This window comes from Pelodiscus sinensis, chromosome 4 (genome assembly GCF_049634645.1).
Source record: "Pelodiscus sinensis isolate JC-2024 chromosome 4, ASM4963464v1, whole genome shotgun sequence".
Taxonomy (NCBI): domain Eukaryota; kingdom Metazoa; phylum Chordata; order Testudines; family Trionychidae; genus Pelodiscus; species Pelodiscus sinensis.
The window spans coordinates 62,490,566-62,518,312 of NC_134714.1; the positions used below are offsets into that span (position 1 = coordinate 62,490,566).

A 27,747-nucleotide genomic window follows, 5' to 3' on the forward strand; every position below is an offset into this window, starting at 1 on the left:
CATTTGCAATACCTTACAGCTGCAACACATCTGAAGGAGCTGAGATTTTAAGGGTGAGTCATTCTTAATTACTTAGAAAATGCCACCAAACAAAACTTCTGAGATTAAAGCTGCCTCAAAGATTTGCCTACTTAGAGCCATCTAAGCCCTCAGTTGTCTTTAGAGGACCTTATGCACATGAGTTTGACTTTACAAGAGTTTAAATGGTGACAGGTTGATCCAAAGCCTATTGAAGTGGATGGAAAGACTCACTGCTAAGGGCATTGTTGCTCTGGAGATAGTGCACTACTTGCATTGGCTTGCTGGGTGACATGAAACAAGTCACTTCTTCCCCTCTCTATGCATCAGTTTTCTCCTGTGAAATTGAGATAAACAGATGATTCTCCTTTACACATTTTTGGGACCTAGGGATAACAAGCTTCATATTAGAATTTTATTAGGGGTCAGACTCTAGTAGAAAACTACTAAAATTGTCTCACCAAATTCTTACCAGAGCCAAGTTAGCTGGGATTTTTCTCTAGTATATCCTGGGATTGCAATCTGGGCTACACATCATCTACCATAGAGGCACTAGAAAGGCACCAATCCCTTGTTACAGAAACTCCTGAGCTATATGGACCCATAGTGCCGATCCTCCAGGAATATTCAGGGCCTGACTCCACCAATGTTCAGGGTCAGGTTTCTGCCCCAGACTCACCTGCCACCCCCCTCACCTCTGTCCCCAGCATCTCCCTTCCCACCTGCTGCCCCCAGGCAATTTAAAAGGGCTCAGGGGCTCCTGGCCTCTGCCATCAATACTGGCAGCATAGTGAGGCTAAGGGTGCTTTCTGCCCACTTGCCCTCTGCACCACTCTTGGAAGCAGTGAGCACATCCCTGTGGCAGGGGGAAGGGGCTTTCTCAGCATGCTGCCTCCACCCCAAGCACCAACTCTGTAGTTCCTATTGGCTGGAAATTGCAGCCAAGGGGAGCTGCAAGGGCAGTACTTGTACGCAGTGTTGCATGAAGACCCCTGGCCACCCTGTCTAGGAGCCACTGCCAGAAGGGCCTGAGGGTTGCTTTCAGGAGCCCCCCTACATAAGCCCCAGACTCCTCAGCCCCTTCCCCACCCCAACCCAGAGCCTGTATCCAAACTAACTTCCTATAACCTGTACCCCTCCTCCCAAACGCCCTGCTAGAGTCTTAGGCAGGGGTGAGAGTGGGCCTTGGAGCCTTCCATGCACCACCAAAAGATTATCCAAACCCGCCACTACGCCGCTGTAAACAGGTCTCACCGCGACCTCCTGTCTCAGGCGATGAGCCGCTGTGGCGAGCTCCTCCCCACCCACCTGGTTCTACTTCTCCAGGGTGTAGGTGGCCCCTTCTCTGCGGGCGAGGAGGGCACGTGTTGCAATGAGCGGGCGGACGCGGCGTGCCTGCCGGGATGGTGCTGACCCCGGCGCGTCCTGTCAGCTAAACTAGCCCCATTAGGCGCGACAGCCACAGGGGCGCACCGCCCCGGGCTGCAGCAGTGCTGTCCCATCTCGTGCCCATTGGTCAGACTCGGGACTGGGAGGGCGGGGCTGAGCTAGTGACCGACCCTACCTATGACTAGCAGGTGGCTGGCTGACACCTGGGGCATTGCCCTTTTAAGGACAGTCCGCGCCTTCCTGTTGCCCCTTTAAGAGCCGCTCGTCACTCCTCCCCCCTCCCGCGCGTGTTCAGCGCTGCGAAGCGACTACCGGCGCTGCTGCGAGAGACGCGGAGCTCGCGGGCGCCCGGGTGGAGACGACGCCTCTTGCCTCGCGGGCCGGCTGAGTCTCAGCTGCCGGGCCCGTCAGCCCGGGGCGGCAGCTGCAGCGGAGCCGTTGGGAGCCCTCCCCCCGCGGCGGGGCCGGGCTCCCGGCATGTCCTGAGCGGGGCCGGCGCGGCGCCGAGCCCCCACCACGGAGGGGGCGGTGGAGCAGCGGGCCAAGGGCCGGGCCCCCATGAAGGAGAAGGAGCCGCCGGCGGCGGAGCGGGGCAAGCCCGCCACCTACACCGGGGACAAGAAGGCGCGGATGGCGGCCAAGACCAACAAGAAGTGGGTGCGCCTGGCCACCGTGCTGGCCTACGTGCTCTCCGTCTCGCTGGCCGCCATCGTGCTCGCCGTCTACTACAGCCTCATCTGGCAGCCGTTGCGGGGCACCACCGCGCGCCCGGGGCCCAGCGCCACCGCCACCGCCGGCCGGACCGCGCCAGGGCCCCCCACGGAGCAGCCTATGCAGCTGGGTTCCGACTCGGCGACGGCCGAGCCTGAGCGCGCTAACACCTCGCCAGCGCCGCCGCCAACGCTGGGGAGCGAGTCCAGCGCATTCCCCGAGTCCACCGGGTTGGAGCGGGTGCATCGGAGCCACTGATCGCGGGAAAGCGGGGCCCGGGACACGGCGCAGCAGAGGAGACCCCACCCGGACAGGGCACGGCGGCGCCCTCTGCCACTGCCGGCCGCCACCACCCTGACTTGGCTTCGCCTCCGCTCGGGGGGATACACGGGCCCTTCACTCCGGGGTCTGCTCCTTGCCGAGAGCGGCGCGGACACGCAGCCAGATGCCCTATCTCCTGTTTGCCCGTCCATCGGTTTGCGCAGGACGCGGCGGCAAGGCGATTTGTAATTATTAGTTTTAATACGGTGTATACGGTACTGGGAAGCCACAGAGAGTAGAACTCAGGTATGTCAGCTTAGCTGAAATGTACCCAGATGCATTTTGTTTATATCCATGTTATGGATTTGTAGATATATACACTCAGACGATAACTGTATAGAGGTGAGATATATGCTATGTAAACTACACAATGAGCACACACTGACTGGTTTTAAAGGGCTATAGCAGGAAACCAAGCTTAAAAGTTGCAGTGATCCTGCTGGCTAAAGGATGCCTAAAGCCATACTGACCCCCTCAGAAGAGCGCATATGATCCATAGCTTTACTAAGTTTGTCTTAGTAAAGGCAGGTCCATGTTGTGTTGACTTTCTAGATTGGGGAAGGAAATGAATGCAGCATATTCTGCTTTACTTGCTATGCTCATCAAGGGTGATTCCAGAGGGCCGACTTCTGATTAGCACCTCCAGATCTATGGTTTTGGGTCTCCTTGTATGCTTCAGTAGGGCTGGCTTAAATTAGGAGAGAAGGTGCTTTTTCCATTCCATTTATAGCACTTCAGTTGAAAACTCTATTTAACACCGGTAATCACAAGAGAATATGTCTAAATCTACTTTTTATCTGGTAAAAATTAACTCTTCAGCCTTGTATGCATTTGTTTAAAATAGGGTTTTCAATCAGTTTCCTAGCTTGCTTTTTTTTAATAGCACCTTTTCCCTTAATTTAGGCATGGCTTAGGTAACTTCAACCCTAGAGGCAAACATGAGTGGTAGGCATGAAAAGAAAACACTTATACCAATAGAATCTTCGCTAGTATTTTTAGTCTTTCCTTCTAAAGAATTCCCTGGCTTAATTTTTCCCATCACCAGGGTCAGCTTTTCCCTTTTGACTCTTAATGCTCTGTTCTTCTATTTATGCCACTCTGTTACCTGTGAAATGATATTGGTGTCTAAATTTTTCACCACTTATAGGATCAACTGGGAGCAGAATGAATTTAGAAGCTATGTTCCATTGTTTTGGAAAATTAGCTTTGTTTACTAATGAACAAACTTATTTAAAACATGTGAAAGGTAAATTGACTTGTTTACTATATTAAAATATTTTTTGCATATGAAATTCTGTCCAATATGGCTTTTTGTTTTTTGGGGGTGGGGAGTGGGAAAAACATAAGCAAAAACTACATATATGCTGCTTTGAGTGGGGATGGTGAAATCTCCACTCTTTGGGGTGCTTAACTCCTAGCACCTATCTGGTGATGAGAGATAGGCGTTTCCATTTGAGAAGCTGCTTCTTAAGGCAGCTGAAATGCTGTGTCAGTAGCAGCCTCAGGACCTGTTTTCTTTCCTTGAAAATAACCATGGCCTAGGCCAGTAATTGTAGCTCAGCCTCATCTCTTGGCCAAGGTAGCATCAAACAGTTGTCACCAGATTTGAAAGTTCTGCTAACTGTATGTAATCTGGTGACACAACTAACCTGTGATGGACAAAGCATGTTGAGTAGACTGTTTCTGTAGATCTCTTTGTATGTCGGTAACACCATGGGGCCATCTTGAGGAAATTTTAAAATGCCTAGGTTTAGCAAATAGCAGAAAGAACTTGACCTTTGTGATCCCTAGTTGCTAATGAGCCTTCCAAATGCATACAAGCAAATATGACATTTTGTAGTGTTCTGAACTGTCAGCTCATCACCTTGCAAACAAAAGAACTTAGTTCTGTTTTTAAAAAAAATACAGTGAAATTTCTGTCTAAATCTGTGTACTTTAGATTGGCTTTTAATCTTGTCACACTTTTTTGAAGCATGAGCGAAGATGAGGCATAGAACAATGGGACTTAATTATTATAGTAAAGGAGATTCCCTGGAGTTTGTGAAAATGGGTGAGGAGGGTATTGTTTAACTTACCTCTGTGGATTGGGAGGAGGTGGGAAAGCTTGTGCCCTGAATTACATTTGACCGAAGTGGGAGATAATAGTTTTTGGAAGGGAGGAGACCAGACTTAAACTTGCTTGCAGGTTAAACTTGCTTCTGGTTGGTAAGCATCTGGGAATAGAACACTCATTCTCAGCAGAACATTGCTATACAATATGTCTGACCCTGTGAATGGACAATTAAACTAGTAAACAACACTTTAATTTTATGGGATGGGGAGAAGGAGGGTGGCAGGTTTAGGAGCAACACTTTCACCAAAGCCAAAAGAAACAATTGAGGTGGGCTTTAAGTTCAGATTGCGTGGGTTGCAGATTGTCTGTTTTCTTTTGCTTGACAACTTAATTCATAACTGGACATGCGGGTTGTCAGTTAAATGTTTCCTGTGGGCAAACCCAGACATGTAAGCTTCAAATTCTCTTCAGTGGGATGCTTTTAATTCTTCCCAGTGATAGTGTTCCCTAACCAGGGGCGGCATTTCTCAGACATTACTGCTTTCCGTGGGGTTGGAGAATAATGATGGTCTGAAATGCTGCTTGTATGCTAGTTTGATCCAGGATTATCTTCAGTAGTGTAGGGGATGGGTGTGGAAGAGAAGAAACAGACTCATTCCTTGGTGTCTGTAGAGTTTTAACTGTTCCTGGGACTTGGCACTAAAAGCAGGTCAAGCAGGAGGGAAACAGTGGTACTGAGGAATTGGCTTTCAATAATAATCCCTCCAGAGACAAAATACAAGGGACCAGATGGACAATTTACACAAAGAGCTTTCCTATAAGGGTGTCTGGCTGTTCTGATTAGAAATGGCAATGGAGATCTCAAGCAAAATTAATGTATTTTGGAGGGGTGTATACTTAGTATTCTCCTCTAAAAACAATTGCTCTCTGAAGATTAAGTCAGTCTTCAATGGAGCAGACCATTTAATTCAATACAATTTTCTTCTCCTCCTTTGTGGTCACTCCCAACCTGTCCTGCTACTGTGGAGAGATTTTCTATGCTCAGTGTTGATTACTTAAAGCTCTTACTCGGTTCAGAGGCATTTACACTGAAGTGTTGAGATGAGTATATAGTATGGTAGTAATTTGACATGTTGAGCCCTATCTGCTCTGTGAAATTAACCCATTGCTGACAATTGAGTTCTCCTGAACAAGTGCTGAATTATGCTATCATAATAAATACGACACAACCATTTTCAGCATCCTTGCATGAAGTGCGACTACAATTTGTGCTAGTACAAAGAGTTTGTTCCAGTGATGTCCTGCTTGCTAATGGAATAAGGCTGAGGCAAAGCTGAGACATTTATTTTTGAAGCTGTTACAAATGGTTATTGGAGCATTCCATTAACTTTACTGCTGTGCTACCAAATGTACAAAGAGAAAATGTGCGGTCTGATGCTTCCAAAGCAGCTGCTCAGATTCAGCCTTATCACAGAGGATTTCCAATAGACTGCTCATGATTGTCAGGGCAATGTTAGTAACTTTAATATCATTTGGCTCTTTAAAAAGCATTATAGATGTTTGAAAACACTTCTAAATCTGTTACCTTAAGACAGAGCAAGAAATCCAGATGTCTGATGGTACCCAGGATGCAATGGTTCTTTCCTCTGGGACAGTGCAATGTCAATCCAGCAGGAATGAGCAAGTTTGTAAGCCTTTTTGTGCTCTTAGTGCTTTTGGTGTTAGAATTTAAGAAATAAGGCATTTTTCTGACAAGATACACGACAAATATTTAAAATAACTGAAAGGACTTGTCGTCATTGGTTTCAGTATGCAAGCTAACATTTTAATCCAGAATGTTAGGGATTTCTTAGGAAGTGGGCTGACTGCACAGAGTGCATAGCTGTGTTGATAATATAATGGGTCATGAATCTCTGGATTTACAGCTGTGTTTTGCTGTCTTTGTGCTGAAGCTGAGTCATCTGTGTCTAGAATCTCATATTCTTTAACTATATAGCATATGCAATAGCTTGTTCAGTTTGATTTTTTTTTTTTTTTCTTTTGGTAATCCATACTATGTTGCCAAACGGTATTCTGCACAGTTCTGACTCTGGCTCATTATAATGAATTTCAACCTTTCTCTTCCCAGCCTCTACAAAGAAGAAGAAAAATCAGTCCTGCAAATTAAGCAAAACCATGCTGGCTAAAGGAACTCTGGCAAATCAGATTTGGCCTCAGACTTGTTTACAGCGACAGGGGAAAATATTAAGTCCTAAATTTCTGAGAGAGTTCCTTGAAAAATACTTTAGAATTCCAGTGGAATCAATTTCTTTAAACAAATATTTGTGCATTATTTCCAATCCAAACATGAAAATAGTATTCTGCTATAATCCTATCTCTGATATAAAGGTTAGGGCCAGCTTTCTATTCAAATTCTACTGTATGTGAATCAGAGTGGCAGTAGTAGTCTTCATTGCCCAAATTGAATTTCAAAAAGTAAACATTTCCCCCATCCTATGAAGTCAGATCTTAAAACGCTTTGTTTTAATAATCATATTGGTATTGCTAACCATAATCTTTCCGAATAACTTTTTACCTTGCAATGTCCCTTTTTAAAAAAGCGTGGCTATCAAAATGGGTCTTCTGCCTCGGCTCCTGACAAATCCTGTTGTAACTTTTAATTTACTGAGTAAACACAAGTGTTGGCTACGTACCTGTTCAACATGGTAGTCTTAAACAGTTTGGGAGAAGAAACCCATTTCTATTTAAAAAATTACAGCGTATTCCTAACATTACAGCGTATTTCTAACATACATTGGCTTGATTTTTGTCTCTAACTAGAAGGCACAAGATAATTCCAGTGATTTGCAGTCTTGCACCAGTTAAGAACAAGCTGTCTGCTGTGGTGGAATCATGGCCAGTGTGCAGAAGAAGATATGTTTATAAAGTTGAAGAGAGCAGACCATGAGGTTGATTATGAAGTTGGAAGATTCAATTTTGAGGCATTTAAAAAGCCTAAATCCTCCCATACTGACTCTTGCTGCAGAGTGAAGATTTGGAAGGAGCCATTCAAGGTGAAAATCCATTCTGAGCACTACCATGGCTACAGCATAGCCTTCTGACTCTACTGCTGCTGTTGGTTACTGATGGTCCTGAAATACTAATACAGCTGTAGAAATTCAAGCTTTATTTTAGTCTTCCTCTTGTTTTAAAAACCTATTAACTTTTGCTCTGAGCAAAGAATATTTTATTGTTACGTGGAACAGAGAACAGTTTATTGTATCAGGTTTAGCCTCATACTGACAGATGCATTTTGATTGGATTACTGCTGGGGGAAACTAAACGAATACCAAGTTGCCTCTAAATTGTGCACCTCCAGACTGTATTCAGTACTTTTTTGAGACACCACAGCAGGGCACATGGCTTTAGCCCTTAATTCTGAATGTATTGTGTTCTGTGGACTAGAACCTTGATCCTTTAGCAGTCACCTATTACTATCCTCATGATTCTCTTCCAGGGAAAGAAATGGAGCTACTGAAACACAACTCTGTCAATGCCCGATATGGCCTACAACCTGGTCAGCTGTATCAAAGAGATCTGGAAAAAACTAGCGTAATCAGCATGGTCACTTGTTGAAAATGAGAGAAGTGTGCAAGCCTTAACAGCAAAGTCCCAAGCCAGAATATCCCATAATCCGGTGGTGAGAGCACTCATCTGAGAGGTGGTAGGCTCCAGTTCAATTCCTTCTCCCCATTAAGTGGGGAGGGATGTGAATGGGGTGTCTCCCACATCCTGAGTGAGTATCCTAACCAGAAGGCTAAAAATTGTGGGCTGTAGTGGTTGCTGCTCCTCACCTGTTGAGGCCAGATTCAGTGGGTAAGGTTCGTTTTTATTTAGTCTGGGACTAGGTCTTGCAGGTGAGTGAGCATCTACTGCTGTTGGGCGGGATAGCAGAGTGGGGATCAGGATTGTGAAGCCCAGTGCTGCCTGATTCTGGGATTTAAGTGCCTAAAGTGTTGGGCACCTAACTCCTTTTGTGAATCTAACCTCTCAAGCTGTTAGAGTAGCCTAGTGAAATGGCAGTAGAAATCCCTATTTGAAGTCAATGCTGGGTGTGTACAGCAGCTACATGTGGGGAGTCATCCAAAGGTAAATTGCTTAACCAATCATTGTTATGCAGCATCTGTTAAGGGAGACATGGCAGCTTTTTAAACTCTACAGTATTTCTATATTCAGCACTAGCTGTCTGTAATTGTACATGGTTTCCCTCCCATATCAAATAAAACACTGCTCTTTGCATTTTGTACTTGAAATACATTTTTTTGTTGAAGTGCATTTTAGTTTAAGGCTTATAAACTGATTGCAGCCAAATTGTCCAGGACAGAGAACTGGTGTGGAAAATCAGTAGGGATGGTACTTGGTCCTGCTGTGAGGGCAGGGGACTGGACTCAATGACCTCTCAAGGTTATGTCCAGTTTTGAGAGGTATATATCTCCATATATTCTATTACTAATACAGTAATTAATGCTGCTGTTACTATGCAATACTTTCTATTTTACATAATACTTAGCCTGTGTCTGGGGCATTGTTCTGACTAAGCCATACAGTATCCTTCTATAATACGTATTAACTTAATTACAGCTGGGGATACTGAGCTTGAGCTGCTGTCTAGCATTCTCATTTCCTTCCCCTGCACTAACAAAGCTGAAGAGGTTTAGAATGAGCCAGTTCAGCTATTTTTTTCTCTGCGGGCTGTTTTCACTATTGCCACCCCAGTTTTCTTTATCAGCCAATCTTGAAGGCAAGACTTCAGTTCCCCCAAAGCGGGTGAGAATTTTCAGTACTGGCTTTAACTACAGTGCTTAGCTCGTGAGGCTGGTGCTAAACTTTGGAAACTGGGAATAACTTAACTGTACAGTAACAAGCTATTTTTGTAGCAAGACTATACTCCATCTCAGAATCCCTGCTGCTTTTGGTCTACATGGGAGTCCCAAAGTATGGTGTGAAAGAATCACTGGCTGTCAGCCAGAGTTGAGAAGAAGCACAAATACCTTTTTAAGCAGATGACTGAGTGACTGATTGCCCTTTGTAGGCTCCCATTATATTTGTTACTATTCTTGCAAACCGAAATGAATGAGCTTTGTCATCTGCATGGAAAGGATCCAGTCTTGTTAACTAAGGAGGTATTAGGCTATGTAATCACTGCAAACTTCCAGATTAGCCAAGTGAGGGCACAAAAGAGTGTAGTGGCTTGTATATTTCCTTAAGATATGTATGATTTCCTTTTAAAATAAGAACCATGGATTTTGAGGGAAGGTACAGGGTAGAACTTGTGGATAGGGTTGCCAGGTAGACCCTGCCAAAAAAACTGGGCACATTTGATCATGGGTGGGGCAGGAAGCAGAGCTGGCTGGGAGGGTGTCCGGGGGCGGGAAGCAGAGCTGGGAGGGGGTGTCGGGGGCTGCAGGGCTAGATGGGAGGAGGGGGGGGGGCAGGAAGCAGACCTGGCAGAGGGTGGTGCAGCCACTGGCCACAGCCGGAGTCCTTCAGGCCGTGCCCCTGGCAGGCACTCCCTTTAGTGGCTAGCAAAAGCCGGGCAGGGGAGGGGCTGGGAGTCACTCCTCCCCCCCCCCCCCCCCCTCCCGGTGTGGCTTCTGCATGCAACCAAAAGCTCCCAGCAGGAAGGCAGGGCCGTGATTGGTGCTGGGAGCCTCTGGTCGCGTGCAAAAGCCGGGCGGGCGGAGTGGCTGGGCATCCCGGCCCCCACCCTGCCCAGCTTTTGCATGCGACCACAGGGCTCCCAAAGCCAATTGAGGCCCTGCTCCCTCACCAGGCTTCCATCCGGCCTCCAGCTGGGAATTCAGAAAATACCGGACATTGCACATGTCTGGTATCTTCTGAATTTTTCTACCGGATAGATGGTGCAAATACCAGACTGTCCGGTAGAAAACCGGACACCTGGCAACCTTACTTTGTGGACATAGGCCAAATTCTTAAGTCGCTCACAATAAGGTTGAGTTATTAAATGGGATGGGGTTGACATTCCTACTGAATTTAGGGTGGGCTAGTGAAGACTAACATTGAGTGCAATACATAAAATTCCTATCCAGTTCTGCTGCTGCTCATGGAAGAAAAGACCAAGGTTATGACTCATTGAAGATCTTCCCAACCATCTGTAAGTGGAAGAAATATTAACAAATGGAACTTAGTCTTTTCCTTCTCACAACTTTTATTTAACAAAAATAATCTCTACACTTAAATATTTCAATCACCTCAACTTCACCCACATCTAGCCCTTGTACAGAAGAAATAAATAGTAGTTATGGTTCTCTAACAATGGGAACAAACTGTTTTCAAACAGTATGCAAGGCCTATCCTTAATTAAGGAAACTTAACATTAATAGCAGGGACCATCTGTACAGTACCTTCCATGAAGTCCATTACAAGACTTATTATGCTAAATTACTTGAGCTTGGGAAGAAGAGGGAGAATTAAGCAGCAGTTTTCCTTGATACTGAATTTATCTTAGCAAAAGGTGCTAAGTGTACCACAATTGAAACTGAACTTATCTCTTTGTCTGTAGAACTGGGATCATGTGGCAGTGAAAACTTTTGCATGGTGCCTTGAAGTCTGACCTGGATGACTTGGAGGAACAGCTTTTAGGTAGAAGAGACTGTTTTGGCTGCAGACTTTCTGGGAATGGGACTGAAACTAGTGTTTTTACATGGGTGACCAAATTATAAAGCTGTTTGGTGAGAATTACTTTAAAATTCCAATCTGGTTAGGACTTTGGTCAGAATGTTAGATATAAATGAATTTGTAACCAGTTACTGATCCCTTAACTCCGCTGCTCTTCCAACCCAGTATCTGAGACATGGAAATTCAGCCTTTAATGAGCTAGACCAGCTTCCAGGAATTGAAGCAGTTTTATAGTCAACTTCATCTGTAACTTTAGCCCTAGACAGCAGAAAAAAATGTTTTTAATACAGCATGATTTTGTGTGCATCTTCTGATCCATCTCTTGCTAACAGCTTCGGGGTGGGTTGGTGAATTATCACAAATTTGGCACATGGAAGAGATTGCCCGTCCTTTTGAGTGAAAGCCAGTTAGGTACATTTGCTGAGTTACTAGGAAAACCAGGATGTGCTGCTGTGCAAATGTTAATTTATTAAAACAGTATTCCAGTGCACTCATACCAACCTCATCAGTAAAGCAGTCTGTCATTTTAGATAGCAACGTTTCTTTCAGTGAAGCTAAATAAATTCCTGTGGACATGTGCACACATCTACATGCACGTCTACATCTCCCTTCAATGAAGAAGATAAAACTGCTTCGTGTGTCTGGGTCACGTTTGGAAATTAGGACTTTACACATTTTTGGGCTTCTGACTTACAGGAGTGTTCTCTTTCAAGCTGTCATCCCATCATTATTTGGTTATTTTTTAGTTGGATTTTTTCAGTATGTTCCTAGTGAAATCGGTGAAGCTATTGTGATTTATACTAGAATCATAGAACACTAGAACTGGAAGGGACCTTGAGAGGTCATCAAGTTGAGTCCCCTGCCCTCATGGCAGGACCCAGTACCATCTAGACCATCCCTGATAGACATCTATCTAACTGAAGATTAATTCCTCCTTAAGAAAGGTATGTTGTTTTAAGGCTAAATAAAATAACCTAATATGGCAGATTCCTGGAGAGTGACTACCTACTTATGACAAGTATCAAAGGGTAGCCCTGTTAGGACTGTATCCACAAAAACAGTGAGGAGTCCTGTGTCGCTTTAAAAATTAACAGATATATTTGGGCATAAGCTTTCATGGGCATCTGCCAAAGTGGTGGTTTGCCACGAAAGCTTACTACTGTCTTATGCAAGCAGAAGGCTTTAGAAGGTTAAGAGAGCAGAGAATGTGGCTGGGAAAGTGAAAGGATCTCAGAAGAAGCCTGGACCTTTAATCTGAGCTAGCTCAGGAGTAGTTGCACAAATGTTCTCAGGTGTACCAAAAAGTTCTTGGTGCGTTGGGTAAAGGGGGAGGATTACTACATGTGAATGCCCCTCCAATCTCTGCCTGATGCATTTTGTTGTAGGTGCTCATCATTAGTGGATTTTAAGAAGCAGAAATGGCACTGTGCCAGGGTCCCTTCAAGTGGCACTCAATCCACCCTCTTACTCAGGAAAGCCCAATCTCCACAGAGCTAATGTGCTGTCTACCATCACCTGTGCTTGCTAATGCCAAAAGGAGGAAGTGGTGACCTCCTTAATAATACAGTGACACCAATGATATTCTGAGCCTTTCAAAATTATTCATGAACCACAATGTAATTCTTTATCACTCTGGCGCCTCTGTGCTCCATTGTCTGCAAGATGAGACAATATCCTTGCATCCCTGTCAATTCTATAGCCACTTTGAGGCTCTAGTATAATCTCTAATTTTTCAACCACCTACAAAACTACACTTTACCATCCACCTATAAAACCCATTTCTTCTGTTACCCAATGGTTATGAGGAGACAGCCCTCCACCCCATACCTTCTAATTTATCTGTTGCCCATTAACTAACTACAAAGCTACAATATAAGCACTTTCCATAAACCCTTGAACATTTCTATTGCCCTTTCCTGGAGGGTGCAGTGGCCTGTAAGCCCTTAAGTTGGAGAAGGGAGTTGAACACCAAACCTCAGTTTTAAATAGAATTGGTTATTAAATAAAATAAAGTGCATACAGTATACAAGTCATGGCTTGCCCCACACTCACAATGTAAGAAAAATTCAATATGAAATAAAGGTGACAGTGTTTCTTCTCTTCCCTCTGGAGACTTGATTTATAGATTTCTCTGTCATTTGGCATAGAGACAGGTGCTGAGAGGTGATGACAAAATTTTGAGCACTCAGTTTCAGGGAGGTGAATGGCTACAGACTAGTGAGATCTCATTTGTGGTGAATGTTGACATTGGATAATGAATGGTGAAGGTCTGGTATTGAAAGCTGTAAGAGTGAGAAGATTGTGCTCATCTTCCTTTCTCATCAACTACCCCTTAGCACTTTGTCCTGGAAGATCAAAACAAAAATGCCAGAATTATCAGCCTGCAGGGAACTGCTGAGCAGCAAATTAAAATGTCTACTGAGCGCTAATGTGATCTTCCTGCATAGATGGGATGTCCACAGGATTCTTCCAGCATAATTAGGCTATGAAGGATTCGAATTTATTGAGATATGTCAGAAAATATCAATTTCATCATACAAAGCCAATGAAAAAATATTTCCATCGATGATGATAAAAATTTACAAATAAGCAGTGTGGAAAATGGTGCTTGAGAACTTACTGGAGTACAATTTAAGGTTGCTTACTTTGTCTGTTTTGACAGTTGATGTTGACAATTTGGGGTTTAATGGTTATAAAGTTTTAGCTCCTTGAATCAGTCTTTCATTAAACAGTTAAGCTGTGTCTAGACTGCAGGGTTTTTTCGAAAAAAAGTAGCCTTTTTTTGAAAACTTCACCTGAGTCTAGACTACAGCTGCATTCTCTCGAAATTAAATCGAAAGAACACAGCTTTTCTTTCGATGGCGGTACTCCTCATTTCATGAGGAAGAACGCCTTTTTTCGAAAGTGCTCTTTCGAAAAAAAGTATTCTTGAATGCAAACAGGGCTTTTTCGAAAGAGAGCATCCAGACTGCCTGGGTGCTCTTTCGAAAAAGCGGCTCACTTTTTCGAAAGAAGAGGTTGCAGTCTAGACGCTCTCTTTCGAAAGAGGCTTGTAGTCTAGACGTACCCTTACTGTCTGACTTTGGCATAATTTCCCAAAACTGTGAAAACTGAAATAGATAAAAATAGAAAAGATACTTAAAAATAAACATCAATATTATGTGTTGAAATTATATATTGTGTAGATAAATATCTATTCTGCCAACCTATATACTCTATTAAGAAGCTTAGATTCTGGATCTAATGGGAGGAGCAGGCAGGACTCAAATACCAACGGGATAAGTGTGGTGTAAGTGTCTAGAGAAAACATGGAAACTGAATCCTCCTCTTTCAGATAAGGATATTCTACCTTTTCATCTTGAACAGCAAGAGCTAAAAATATTCAATACAGGGACTATGTCTTTGTATGTATTTGCACAGCAACTAGAACAATGGGAATTGGAGCCTCTGGGCACTACTGTAATATAAACAGTAAATAAATTTGATCCCACAAGATTCATTTGGATCTTGTTAAAGCAACAAGTATAGACAGAGGGGTACATCAGCTCTTCTCTTTGCTGGATCCTTTCCTGTAGCAGCTTCCAGACCTAGACACATGAATTTTTAACAAGGAAAGACAGTTTTTTCTTTTTCTTTCTTTGTTGGCTACTCCAGTGCCCAAAGTTAATGAGATGCCTGAAAATGCTAATTGTTTTAAATCCACAGACTTGCTCAAGAAAGAGTGGGACTGACAGAAGGAGGAATATAAAAGAAAACAAGCATGACGTCCCATGAACACAGGAGAGAAATAGGCTAGATCTACACTGCAATGTTAAATCGGAAAAAGAAACACAATTTGTGTTATGCAAATTATGTATCTTTTTCTAGTTTACTTTTGAAAGAGGCTTTTCTGAAATTTGGCATGTCCACACGGCACCAAATTTTGGAAAAAAGTGCTCTTTCAACACATCCCTTATTCCTTGTGGAACAAGGTTTACAGGAATGGTGAAAGAGTGTATCTGCTTTTTCTATATATATATATTTTTTTAAAGTGGATGCGTTCCTTGGACACTGTGTTGCTTTTCCAGATTACCTCCAGTATCCCAGAAAAGTAATTCGGTCTAGATGTAGCCATAGTGACCTTTGGATGAAAAAGAGAAAAAAAAAAAAGAAAAGAAAGGCACTGAGAAACATTTAAGAACACAGTCATGGACATTTCTTAAGAGGCAACATGTCAGTGATTTATAATAATGCCCTAGATACTGAAAAAAAAAGTTACTAATTTCATTGGAATTTTCAAAACCACTTCTTGGAAACACTTATCACTGTTTCTGTATAAACAGTTAGTGAGTGGAGTTGGTGTCTCTCTCTCCCTCTCACGGTGGGGATGCCATTTTAAATGATTCAGCAGTGTGCTTCCCAGCAAGGGGCTAGGCATAAAGGTTGAGAACTTGGATCCTGTTCGAAATTGGAGATTTTCAGAGTTGTTTGAGATACTGTAAGTTCTAGCTCACTCTTTTTATAATTTGTAGTAGTTTAACGGATGTGTATCTAATTAGCTAGTTAGAGAAAAAGCCACCCAGTGCTTTGTAATAGGATCTGAATTCTCTCTTCTGTTCTGTAGCACCAGCCTTTCAAAATTGCCATGTTTGTACTCTATGTTAATTACTCTTTTTTACTAAGTCTCAGAAGGGTAGCTGTGTTAGTCTGTATCTGCAAAAACAACAAGGAGTCATGTGGCACTTTAACAGATGTATTAGGGCATAAGCTTTCGTGGGTAAAAAACCACTTTGTCCTTTTTTACTAAAACACTAAAAGTTAGGTATTCTTCTTGTGTAGTAATTAGTAGAGCCCTGCAAACATGTGGCTACTTCTGAGCCATGTTTTCAGATCATGGATCAGATGCAAATACAAATTTTGTATCTACATAGAGCTGTAGTGACCAGGGTGAAGGGATGCAGTGATTAGAATAATTCAGTTTCCCCATCTGTAAAATGGGGATAATGTTATTGGCCTCCTTTGTAAAGTGCTTTGCGATTTAGGGATGAAAAGCATTATCTAAGAGTTGGGGTATTATTATATCACAGTGCATCTAATCTTGCCTGCATAACCCAAATCCTGGCTGGTAGATGCAGCAGGCCCTGTACTGGCACATTTTCCTCCTGACAGGAGCTCTCTTTGGCATGAGCAGAGGTTCAGGAAGGAGACATGCCTGTGAGCTGTCTCTTTTCTTCTTCTAGGAATGCAAGTGTCAGAGGTGCTAAATCTAACAAATCTGCGTGCATCAGCCTCATTTGACTCTTAGTATTGGGTTATATTTGGATTTATGGCTGTATGGCTGTGTATAGCACCAATGGAACTCAGATTTTCCAGCTCCATTGAGTTTGGTATGGTGTTGAGAATCACTGAGGCTTTAGATTGTGGGAAACATGAACTCGGGACCTCATGGTTGATTATGATAAAAATTCTAATGTTACAGGTAGTTTCTGGCTAAACACACAAGGCTGGCTAGCTCCATTTGAGCCGGGAATGAAAATAAGAGTATTGTACTATTATCCTAGTCACAGTTAGGTTACTGCTTCCCTTGGGATGAGACTGGGGCTTGACGTTTCTTTGATCAGGTTGGAGGACTTATTTTATTCATCCACCCTTGGCAAAATACTTGGCAATAGTTGGCAGTAGTTAAATCCCTGGGAGAAAATTTTATTCTGAAAATGAACCATGTCACTGATGGGTCTTGTGAAACATCATATAATAATAGTTGGAAGCAATGTCTAAGAAGTCTGTTAGGTAGTCTTACGCTCAGATTTCCTCCATTAGCCTCCCTTAGGCTTACTTTTACCTGCTTTGACAACAGGTAAAGGAGTCTAAGTTAGTGTAACTTACAAACCAGGGAGTGAGAAGAAGGTGTAAGTTAATGTTTGATAGTGACTTTATACCGTCTGGCTCCTTGGCATCTATCTCACATTTAATACGCTGTTATACATCAGTAAGTAGAACTAAGGGTGTCTAAGATATTTTAAGGTGGTTCAGTATCCTTATGCATTGCCTTTGAATGTAACCCTATGTCTGTCACTCTAGTTATTGTATTTCTGCTCTATACTTTGAATTCATAAGTCATCATGATGCATCAAAGAAGGAATAGGAACAGATTTTCAAAAGTGCTGAAGCTATATAGGAGTACAAGTCACACTGAAAGACCTGTGCTCCTAAATTTGTTAGGCACTTTTGAAAACCTTCCCTTACGTGGCTTGGCCAGCTCTGTAGTTGATTGTACCTAATTCTGCTGGAGCACTAACTTCTCCTAACTGCTGTAGAGCACACTAGGATGTGTGTCTGGAATCTGTAGAAGTCCATTATACATTATGGCTACGTCTAGTCTGGCATGATTTTCCGCAAATGCTTTTAACGGAAAAGTTTTCCGTTAAAAGCATTTGCGGAAAAGAGCGTCTAGATTGGCACGGACACTTTTCCGCAAAAGCACTTTTTGCGGAAAAGCGTCCGTGTCAATCTAGACGCGCTTTTGCGCAAAACAAATCTGAGCTGTCTACACTGGCCCTTTTGCGCAAAAGCTTTTGTGTGAAAGGACTTTTGCCCGAACGGGAGCAGCATAGTATTTCCGCAAGAAGCACTGATTTCTTACATGAGATCATCAGTGTTCTGCAGAAATTCAAGCGGCCAGTGTAGACAACTGGCAAGTTTTTCCGCAAAAGCACTTGCTTTTGCGGAAAAACTTGCCAGTCTAGACACAGCCTATATGAAAATGCAAGTGAATTTAGGTAGCATTATCAGGGCCCAGCCCTAAAGTCAGCATTAAAGGAGGCAAGGAAAAGAGCCTCGTGTAGGTTGTCTGGAACATGGGTAGATAGCAAGAGGTGTACAAAACCGAGGAGAGGTCTGAAATGGGCACTACTCAAAGCCAGTTACACATACCCTGAACTTATCACACCTCTGAGGGCTGATGGGCAGTTAGTCTTCTTTATTGCCTATGGGTCCACAGAAACCTGAAGCACTCTCCCTGCCAATGATTCTCTGACTTTATTAAGAAATGTCAGTTTCTGCCTACATTGCTTGAAGCTGTAACTTTTAGCACTGGTTTGATTAAGAAAAGTGGCCTGTGTCCTTTTCAATCCTGTAGCATGCAGGGCTTTGGGTGCATAGCTCCTGTTTTTGCTAGGGAGAGCTGCAATGTCAGATCCCTACTACTGCTTTGGAAAAACACACACACCGCTCCCGCCCAGTTGCACTTTCTGTAAAATGCTGAATTTTTGTTTCTCAAGAGAAATGAAGGAAAGTTTCTGTGACGGTCTTTTGCACCATTTTTTTCCTCTGGGACTTTTCAGGGGATTCCAGGCCTGCACTTCAGGTAAGTATTTATTTATTGCTCCCTAAAGCAGAGGATGGAAGCCCCCTCACATGCTCTGTGCAACTTCTCCAACTGAGCCAGGGGTATGGTTTGAAAGTGGGGAGTATTTTTGTACTATGCAGAGCAGTTAAACAGACATTAACAGTAGACATTGTGCAAGCCAAGTGGCTGCCTTGTGCCTGAATGTAAATGCTGCATGGAGCTGTTGTTCTGTGGGGATGTATAAATAGCTTGTGCTATGAAAACTTTTATGTATGTGGGTGTTAATGCCACTCCAACAAAGGGCATATTAAGGGACAACTAGCAGCCCCATCCAGAGTATCTTGTGCCACTTATACTGCTACTACCTAAGTGATGGTAGGTGGAATGGGGAATCCATTCAATGGCATGGTGTTTTTCAGAAGTTTATTTTTCAGGGACACCTCCTTGGAGCTTTAGATCCCCTGTGATCTAATTTATGCCAATTCTACACTCTTCCTCTAGGCTAAGCTTCACATCACAGCCACCATCCTGCTCAATGGTGACGGGCTGAGGTCCTTTCAGAGACAATGTCATTCCTTGAAGAATTAAGTTTAGGTCAATGGGAATGATTTTAGCTTTTTTTTTTTTTACAGGTTGGATCTCGCTGGTCCAGCACTCTCGGGGTATGTCTACACTACCCCGCTAGTTCGAACTAGCGGGGTAATGTAGGCATACCGCACTTGCAAATGAAGCCCGGGATTTGAATCTCTCGGGCTTCATTTGCATAAGCGGGGAGCCGCCATTTTTAAAACCTCGCTGGTTTGAACCCCGTGCAGCGCGGCTACACGGGGCTCGAACTAGGTAGTTCGGACTAGGATTCCTATTCCGAACTACCGGTACACCTCGTGGAACGAGGAATAGGAATCGGAATCCTAGTCCGAACTACCTAGTTCGAGCCCCGTGTAGCCGCGCTGCACGGGGTTCGAACCAGCGGGGTTTTAAAAATGGCGGCTCCCCGCTTATGCAAATGAAGCCCGGTACACCTCGTGGAACGAGGAATAGGAATCCTAGTCTGAACTACCTAGTTCGAGCCCCGTGTAGCTGCGCTGCACGGGGTTTGAACCAGCGGGGTTTTAAAAATGGCAGCTCCCCACTTATGCAAATGAAGCCCGGGAAATTCAAATCCCGGGCTTCATTTGCAAGTGCGGTATGCCTACATTACCCTCCTAGTTCGAACTAGGAGGGTAGTGTAGACATACCCTTGGACCTGACTGGTCCTGGATGAGGGATTTTTCCAGACCAGGGGAGATCATTTCAGGGACCCCCCTTCCCCCAATCACCTGATGCCCTTATCCCCGCTTCCTGGCTCTCCCAGCAGCATCGTGTGCTGACTCTCTACCCACCCCCGTACAGCCCAGCTGAACCGTGCGCCAGCTCTGGCTCCCCCCTCACAGCCCAATTGAGCCACACGCTGGCTCTCAGATCCCCAACCCGCTTGCAGAGTGTCTGGACTGTCAGATTATGAGGGTTAGCCAGAGTCTGGGGATTAAGGAGTTAACTACACCTAGCCAGGTGGAGTGACCAGTAGGAATGTAGGTGGGACTTTCAAACTGGGACAAAGGAATTTGGGTTTTTTCCTTTATTTTGGCTATTTTGGCCTGTGCTTCTACTTCCATTTGCCTTGTCTCCGCTTTTATTGCTGCTAGCCTCTCCAGATGTTCTTGTTGGACACGCTGCTCCTTGGCCTCTCATTGTGCACGCCTGGCCTCGGCCTCTCGTTGTGCTAGCCTTGCCTGGTGTTTTTGTTCCTCACGCTTAGTTTGTGCTCGCCTCTCCTCTATCTGTAGGATAAGCTCAACCTCTTTCTGAGTTAGAGGTCTGCCAACTGCCTTACAGGCAGCTTCCCATAGAGGAGGCAGAGGTGAGGGAGGAGCAGCACTGCTGTACATTGCTCCTGCTCTCTCCTTGGGGTATGAATCTGTCCTAGAGCTGGACATCCTGCCTTAACTACGCTAGCTATCCAGTTGTCCCGAAAACTAGAAAAAAAAACCAAACTGGTTGGGATGGTCTGTGTCTGGCTTAAGCTTCTGTCTGCCTCTCCCCGAGGCCCCATGGGGGGGGGGGGGGGGGAGAGAGAAAAAAAGGAAAAACTGCAAAGCTTGCAACTCAAAGAAAAACCTGTGTCCTTTTAAAAATCCTGGGTTCTCAAAATAATCCCACCACTATGCCACCATGTCATGGCTCCTTCCCCACTCTGGCATGATAAATGCAGAAGTGGGGGCCAGCAAGTGTACCCCAAAGCCTTATCTACCAGACTTTGGTATAAAACTTCCCCCAAAATCTTAAAAACCTAGATCTTGGGAATAAAACTTCCGCTGCCACCACCCAAATGTTGATAAAGAAATCAGGGGAAAGATCATTTGGGAAATCTCACCCCTAAAATAAAAATCAGGGCACACCATTAACCAATCCCAGGTTAATAAAAAGAAAAGAAAGAACTTTTATTATTACAACAATATTCCTGTTGCAAGCATAATGACTAGGTGGGAAGGTAACAAAATATACTCATGGAGAAACTCCATGGGCCTAGAACTTAGTTACAAAGAAAAGCCAAAACATCTTTTAAACAGTGCCAGATCTCAGATCCCATACCCAACCCTTAAAACAATAAAGCCTAATGAAACTACCTAAACTTTACCCTACTTACAGAAAATGAAGAATGGTGTCTTGGAGAGAGAGAGAGACATGCTTGTCCCTCTCTGTAGCTGCAGAGAACTCTCTCAGAGAGACAAAAGGAGAAAGGAAAAAACCCAAATTCCTTTGACCCAGTTTGAAAGTCCCGCCTACATTCCTACTGGTCACTCCACCTGGCTAGGTGTAGTTAACTCCTTAATCCTCAGGCTGCTGGCTAACCCTAATAATCATGACAGGGACTCTCTGGTCCTGGAACATCTGTGGTCATGCTGGACCATGGATGTTGGCAGACCGGAGAATCCCCGATTTTAGGGGTGCAACATGTATTTAAAAACATTGAAATGAAAAATCTTTTCAAAGCAGAAAATCAGAATGTTCCACTCGGAAAAGGATGAACCATTCCCTGTGGACCTGTTTGGAATGCTAAATTTTGAATAATCAGCATTTTCTGACAGAAAAGATATTCCATAAGAAATGTTCTGACCAGATCTAGGCAGGGACTGCCTCTTCTACTTTAGAGCACAATACCTCGGGGCTATGTCTAGACTGGCAAGTTTTTCCGCAAAAGCAGCTGCTTTTGGAAAAACTTTCCAGCTGTCTACACTGGCCGCTTGAATTTCCGCAAGAACACTGACTTCCTACTGTCTGAAATCAGTGCTTCTTGCGGAAATACTATGCTGCTCCCGTTCGGGCAAAAGTCCTTTTGCGCAAAAGGGCCAGTGTAGACAGCTCAGATTTTGTTTTGCGCAAAAAAGCCCCGATCGTGAAAATGGTGATCAGGGCTTTTTTGCGCAAAAGCACATCTAGATTAGCACGGACGCTTTTCCACAAAAGTGCTTTTGCAGAAAAGCTTCCGTGCCAATCTAGACGCTCTTTTCCGCAAATGCTTTTAACAGAAAACTTTTCCGTTAAAAGCATTTGCGGAAAATCATGCTAGTCTAGACGTAGCCCTGCAGTCAGTGTTCCCAGTCAGAGGAGTGAGAGACTAGTAACAAAAAAATTGAGCCTATAGTGTAGTAGTTTAGAGATTTGTCATTAGTCCACAGTGTTACACTCTACACAGATTGCCCTCTTTAATTTCCCTATCACTTTTTATGTCCATTTGCAGAATGAATTTTGTTATGAGCACCAATATGGAGATGATGTATCACACATCCCTTCGGTGTTGGTGCACACAACAAAATTCATTGTGCACATGGATGATTTGTGGCAGGGGTGGAGCTGAGGTATGAGAGAGGGGCTCAGGATTGGGCGAGATGAGGGCTCTGGCTCGAGGTGTGGGGGTGGGGATAAGATGTTTGGGATTCAGGAGGAGGCTCTCAGCTAGGGCCAAAGATTTTGGAGTGGGGGGGGGCTCAGAGCAGGAGATTGGGTGGGTCTGAATGAGGATGGGGCTGAGGGTTGCGGGTGGGTGGGTGGAAGCTAGTGAGGTGGAGTGGCTCAGGGTTAGGGTTCTGGATGAGGGCGTGGGGTCTGGGAGGGAGTTAAGGTACATGAGGCTCAGGACTGGGGCAGGGTGTGGGATCTGGCAGGGACTTAGAGGCTTAGTATGTTGGAGGGGGCTCAGTGCTGGGACTTGTCTGCAGAGAGCTTACCTGTGGCAGCTCCGGTTTGGAGCTGTTCCCCACACTCACCTGCAGGTACCACTCCCAGGTGAGAGCTTCCCAGTGCTTGGTGGCTCTAGCCAAGGGGAGGAAGAACTGCAGCACACAGAACTGCCTCCCCTCCCCAGCAGGAAGGGCTGGCCCAGAACACAGGGGATTTACAAGCTGTAGCCCCTTAAAGCCCCTTTTTTAATCCACCTTTGCTGCTGGGGCTGGAGGGGCATGTCTCTCCTGGCTGTGGCAGCTCCCTGCTGATCATGCTGACACTGAAGGTCTTAGTCTGTCCTGTGGCTGGAGCAGTTCTCTGCTGGGGCTGGAGGAGCACACCTCTCCTCTGGCTCTGCTAGGGTCTCTTCCTTGGGTACAGCAGTTCTGTGCATGGCAGCCATGAGCCCCTTTACCAGGATTATTAGGCAGCTGTGCAGCTTAGTGAGAACCTTGCCATTTAGAATTCTATCTGTTGTGACACTCAAAACTTCTGACAGCTTTCCTAAAAGTACATTCCTTTTCATTGCTGTCTTATGCTTGAAATCTGGCCCTCCTCAGGGCAGTATTCAACCCCATAAGTGACACTGGGGCATTATCAAATCAACCTTCTGACTAAACACCTCAGTGCCAATACCTGCAATTCTTGGTACGAAAAACAGATGCAGAACATAGTACATGTTTCCTGCTGGGCCATGCTGGAGTCAGTGAGACTGTTCAGTGCTTTATCAAGGAGAAAGGTCCTTGTATAATTGCAGCCCAGTTAGCCCATTTATAAGAATAAAATCTTTAGGCTACCTCAACACTGGCGCGTTCTCACACAAAAGCTTTTTTGCAGAAGAGTTCTTCTGCAAAAGCTCTTCCAGAAGAGAGTGTCTACACTGGCATGTGGTTTTGCACAAGAGCATCCATGCAAGTGTAGATGCTGTCTTGCACAAGAAAACTCTGATGGCCATTTTAACCATAGGGCTTTCTCGCGCAAGAAATTCATTTTGCCTGTCTACATTGGCCACTTCTGGAAGAGCTCTTGCGCAAGAGGGCTTATTCCTGAGCGGGAGCGTCAGAGTTCTGGCGTACGAAGCCCTGATTTTATACATTAGAATGTCAGTTTACTTGCGCAAGAACACGCGGCCAGTGTAGACAGGCAGCAAGTTTTTGCGCAAGCGCAGCCGCTTTTGCGTGAGATCACGCCAGTGTAGACACAGCCTTAGTGTTTAAAAGTACTAACTCTGTTGCTGTCGATATACCATATGGTGAAAAACACCTCATCTCCCTGTGGTAAAGTGATAATCTTGTAATTGTGTTGGCCTGATGTAGGATCAGTAAGATTATGCATTTACGTCAGCAAGTCAATGTAAGCCTACATTGTTCAAAACTATTCATGAGGCATTAGATTTCAGTTCCTGGAATGGTTTAGGGACCCCAGGGCTGCCAGTTCCTCAAACAGTAAGAGGAAGCAAATGATCAAGGTAGTTTTGCCATCAGGTTTTACAGTCTACACCAGGGGAGGGGAACTGCAGACCTAGGGGCCGGATGCAGCTCTCAGCTGGTCTGGATCTGACCCCCGAGGCTCAGGCCCTCCTCTCCCCTCCCCCCCACCTTGAGGAGACGGTGCTGGCACTCCAGCCCCCCTGCTGCTCCACCATGCGGTTGGAGTACACAAAATTTACTAGGTTGGGCCCCCCTAGCCTCTGGTGTGTGGGGGGAATGTGGGGAGTGTCCTTCTCAGTCAGGTGCCACATCAGTGAGGGGTTTTTCTGAGCAGCCCCCAAATGATTTTTCTGTGGATCAGTGGCTCCCAACCCAAAAAAGTTCCCCCCACCTGGTCTACACATTCGGGGAGTAACAGGATGTCATGAGGTATGTAGACCCCATCAGACCAGAGCCAGTATGGAGTTGCCAGGTAGCTTAGCTATCTTCTCAGTTGCTGCTAATTGCTGGCTCAGTAATACCCCAGGGCATAAGAAGGCTGCAGATGAATGGAGAGAGGTAGCTGCCTGAAGGCTTCCATGAAGACATTTTTTCAATAGCAGTCTAATAGAATTCTCCCAGAGAAAGAGACTCAGCAAAAGTAAGTCTAGGAAGAGGCAAGGGAGATTAGGTGCATGGAAGCAGCAAAGGATTGAGAGAAACCAGTTTCAGCAGCTAAATACGAGGTCCCCTGGGCTAGAACCCAGAAGGGTGGGTGGGTAGATGGGCCTGGGACTGTTGTCCTTTTTGCTAGGGTCATAAAAAGCCAGGTCTATTGGACTCTGTATTGCTCTGGAAAGGGTGAAGTTATAAACAACCTGGCTGGAATCCTAGGAAACAGCAGCCACCTCACATAAAGAACTGTTAATGGTGTGGGAGAAGCAGAGACAGATTGCCATAATAGCATGCATGGCCATGAGAAAGTAGCGGCTAGTAAAGGTGCCCTGGACTTTTATTTTTATATAATAAACTAATGGAAAATGCCACTCTTTTGTATGAAGTAAACGCTGAGGTGATTCACACTCTTCCAGTTGCTTGAACCATTCTCTGACCCTGGCTCATGCAGAAACCCATGTCTGAGTGGTAGTGCTGGATCTTTTAGCAGATTCATAGTGAGAGAGGAAAATTCACTATAATTCAAACCTGTCTAGATTTGTTCTAGGATTGGGATTTTTTTTTTTTTTTTGAGGGGGCAGGGTTGCTTTTCTCTGAACTCACTACTGCTAAGGGCAGGATACCAGCACTGCCAGGCCAAGCTTTCAGTAAGCAGGACTGATTCTTGGGCCTAAACTTTCAAAATCAGATATTGAATTTTGGTGCCAATAGACAACCTTAAAGAGGCCTGACTTTTTTTCCCCCAGAGGGTGGCTCAGCACATTCAGCAAATCAGTCCCCTGTAAAGGTGTCTCCAACTGAGCGTTCAGAATCCCTAGTCAGTCTTGAAAATCCTGGTCCGTGCATCTATGTAAAAGCAGCCACATTATTTTGGCATCTCCTATTCAATAGCATTTTAAGTATCCCTGACCAAGATACCAATGACATGCAGTCCCTAGAAGGAAGGGAAGTCACAGAAACTAAAGGTTTTATAGCTGAGTACCATGGTAATAACATCTTGTAACTGTTTTTCTATGTGATATAAAATGCAAAAATCCATGGATATTTTTGAGTTTGGATACAAATTGGAAAGGGTCCCATTCCTGCAGCAAACTTGGATGAGGTCTGTGATTGTTGGCGCAAAAGTGGGGCTGTTTTCCAACAAATAATGGTCCATTTTCAAGCAAGACTAGGCCAGCTTCTGAGCAAAACTCAACCAGTTTTTTCACTGCACAAGGCTTTCCATTGAAAACATGCAAAATGTCCTCTCTCGGATTTTTTAAAAGCAAAAATAACCCTGTTATGCAAACTGCTAGTCAGGAAAAGCCTGGAGCGTGCTGTGTGTGTGAAACAACAGAACTTTGCCCACACTCCTGTGGAAATAAAATTGAATTTTGCAGAGCTTTGGGAAATGTGGTCTAGCAAATAACTTGTATGCAGACCACAGGAAAACAGAGGGTGGGGGGAGCAGGGAAGTTACTGCAACCAGCCCATGATTGTTCTAGGGAAGCCATGTCTATCGTTACTCTGCACATCAGGTTGATTTAAGAACTTCAGAGCAACAGCAGGCATAGAACTGAAACCCTGTTGCTCCAAATGTATTGACCGTTTGAATTGAGACTTTAAAATAAACCTCCTAGCAGCATCTGTACCATGATACACAGAGAAGCAATTCTGCTGAGTTGGATGTTATATACATAGTGGCCAGCTCCCTACATCTCTCTCCCTGCAACAGTTGTTACTGATCAGTTGGGGAACAGTGTTAAAAGCAGGAGTCTCTCTCTCCTGTGCTTTCTCCTAAATAAATCATGGCAAAATATCACACTGGATATGGGGGCAAATAGAGAGTGAGGACTGCTGAGTCTTATCGTGGACATGTGCCTAGTCTGAGGTGTCACTGTCACTGGTATCCTACTATGTCACTAAAGAATTACAGTAAAGTAACTATCAATTCCAAGCAGGCAAAAATCATTTTAGGTTATGTCAGAAGGTTTTGCCAGAAGCTGGGATTAGGGAACAGGGGATGGATCACTCACTTCATGATTAGCTGTTCTGTTCATTCCCTCTGAAACACCTAGTATTGGCCAGTGTCAGAAGATAGGATTCTGGACTAGATGGACCTTTGATCTGACCCCCACTGTAGCCATGCTTATGTTCTTGTTCCTTATGTTAAGGAACACAGGAATTGCCATACTGGCTCAGACCTGTGCCTCCTACAGTCGGCGTCCTATCTCTGACAGCATGCAGAATCGACATGGCTCTTGCTGTAGAGAATTTGGGCCAATTATGCACTGTGTGAAAATCTCCCTTTACTCATTTTAACTATGTACGGTGATGTCGTGTCCTCTCTAAAGTCCGTGGTAGGTTTGCTATTGACTTCAATGGAACTCTCTACTATCCAGGCTCTTCATCCCTATCACAGGGCATTCTCTCTACTTTGCAGTTGAGGAAGTGGAAATAGACGTGTTAGTCACCAAGCAAGAGGTTTAATTCCCCATCAAGAAAACATCCCCATTCTCTCTGCCCCCTGAAAGGCACAGTTTCCACACCGGCTACTTCCTCCTCTCCAGAGTACAGGAAAAATCTATTTAAAACCCTTGTGCTGGCTGTGCACAGAGCTGTTGAGCTCTATCTGGAGAGACTTCAAGCATGCAGAAAGTTAAACAGTTGACTTGATCTGCATCATTCATCAGTAAAAGGCACAAAGGCATCTAAAACACAGATTGGGACTTGGTTGAAATATTGTCAAAAGAAGGAAAAGAGAGAAAAGATTAAACTTCATCGGGACAAATAAAATCATCCAACTAAGGCCTGATTGATTTCTCAGGCTGAGAAACTGTCTGGATCCATAAGGAAATGCACAATGTCCCACTCACGCATGAGCCAGTCACTACAAGCTACATGAGCAGCCCTTGGTGAAGTCA

The 27,747-nt window shown here is 44.6% G+C and overlaps 2 protein-coding genes across 6 annotated transcripts in view; one reads left to right on the plus strand and one right to left on the minus strand.

Moving 5' to 3' along the window:
- Positions 1–1,692: 1,692 nt before the first annotated feature.
- INAFM2 (InaF motif containing 2) lies at positions 1,693–3,731 on the plus strand. Its single transcript, XM_075927091.1, has one exon. The coding sequence runs from the start codon at positions 1,966–1,968 to the stop codon at positions 2,374–2,376; it is 411 nt and encodes a 136-aa protein (XP_075783206.1). The 5' UTR covers positions 1,693–1,965; the 3' UTR covers positions 2,377–3,731.
- Positions 3,732–5,820: 2,089 nt separating this feature from the next.
- The window catches only part of CCDC9B (coiled-coil domain containing 9B), a 111,103-nt gene continuing 89,176 nt past the window's right edge, over positions 5,821–27,747 (minus strand). For 3 of the 5 annotated variants that reach the window (XM_075927089.1, XM_075927088.1, XM_075927087.1), the window contains one exon: positions 5,821–13,515. The gene's annotated coding sequence lies outside the window, so the exon portion shown is untranslated. Of the gene's footprint in view, positions 15,291–27,747 lie in introns of all 5 variants that reach the window. The other 2 variants (XR_012903432.1, XM_014576325.2) reach the window with 2 other exon arrangements.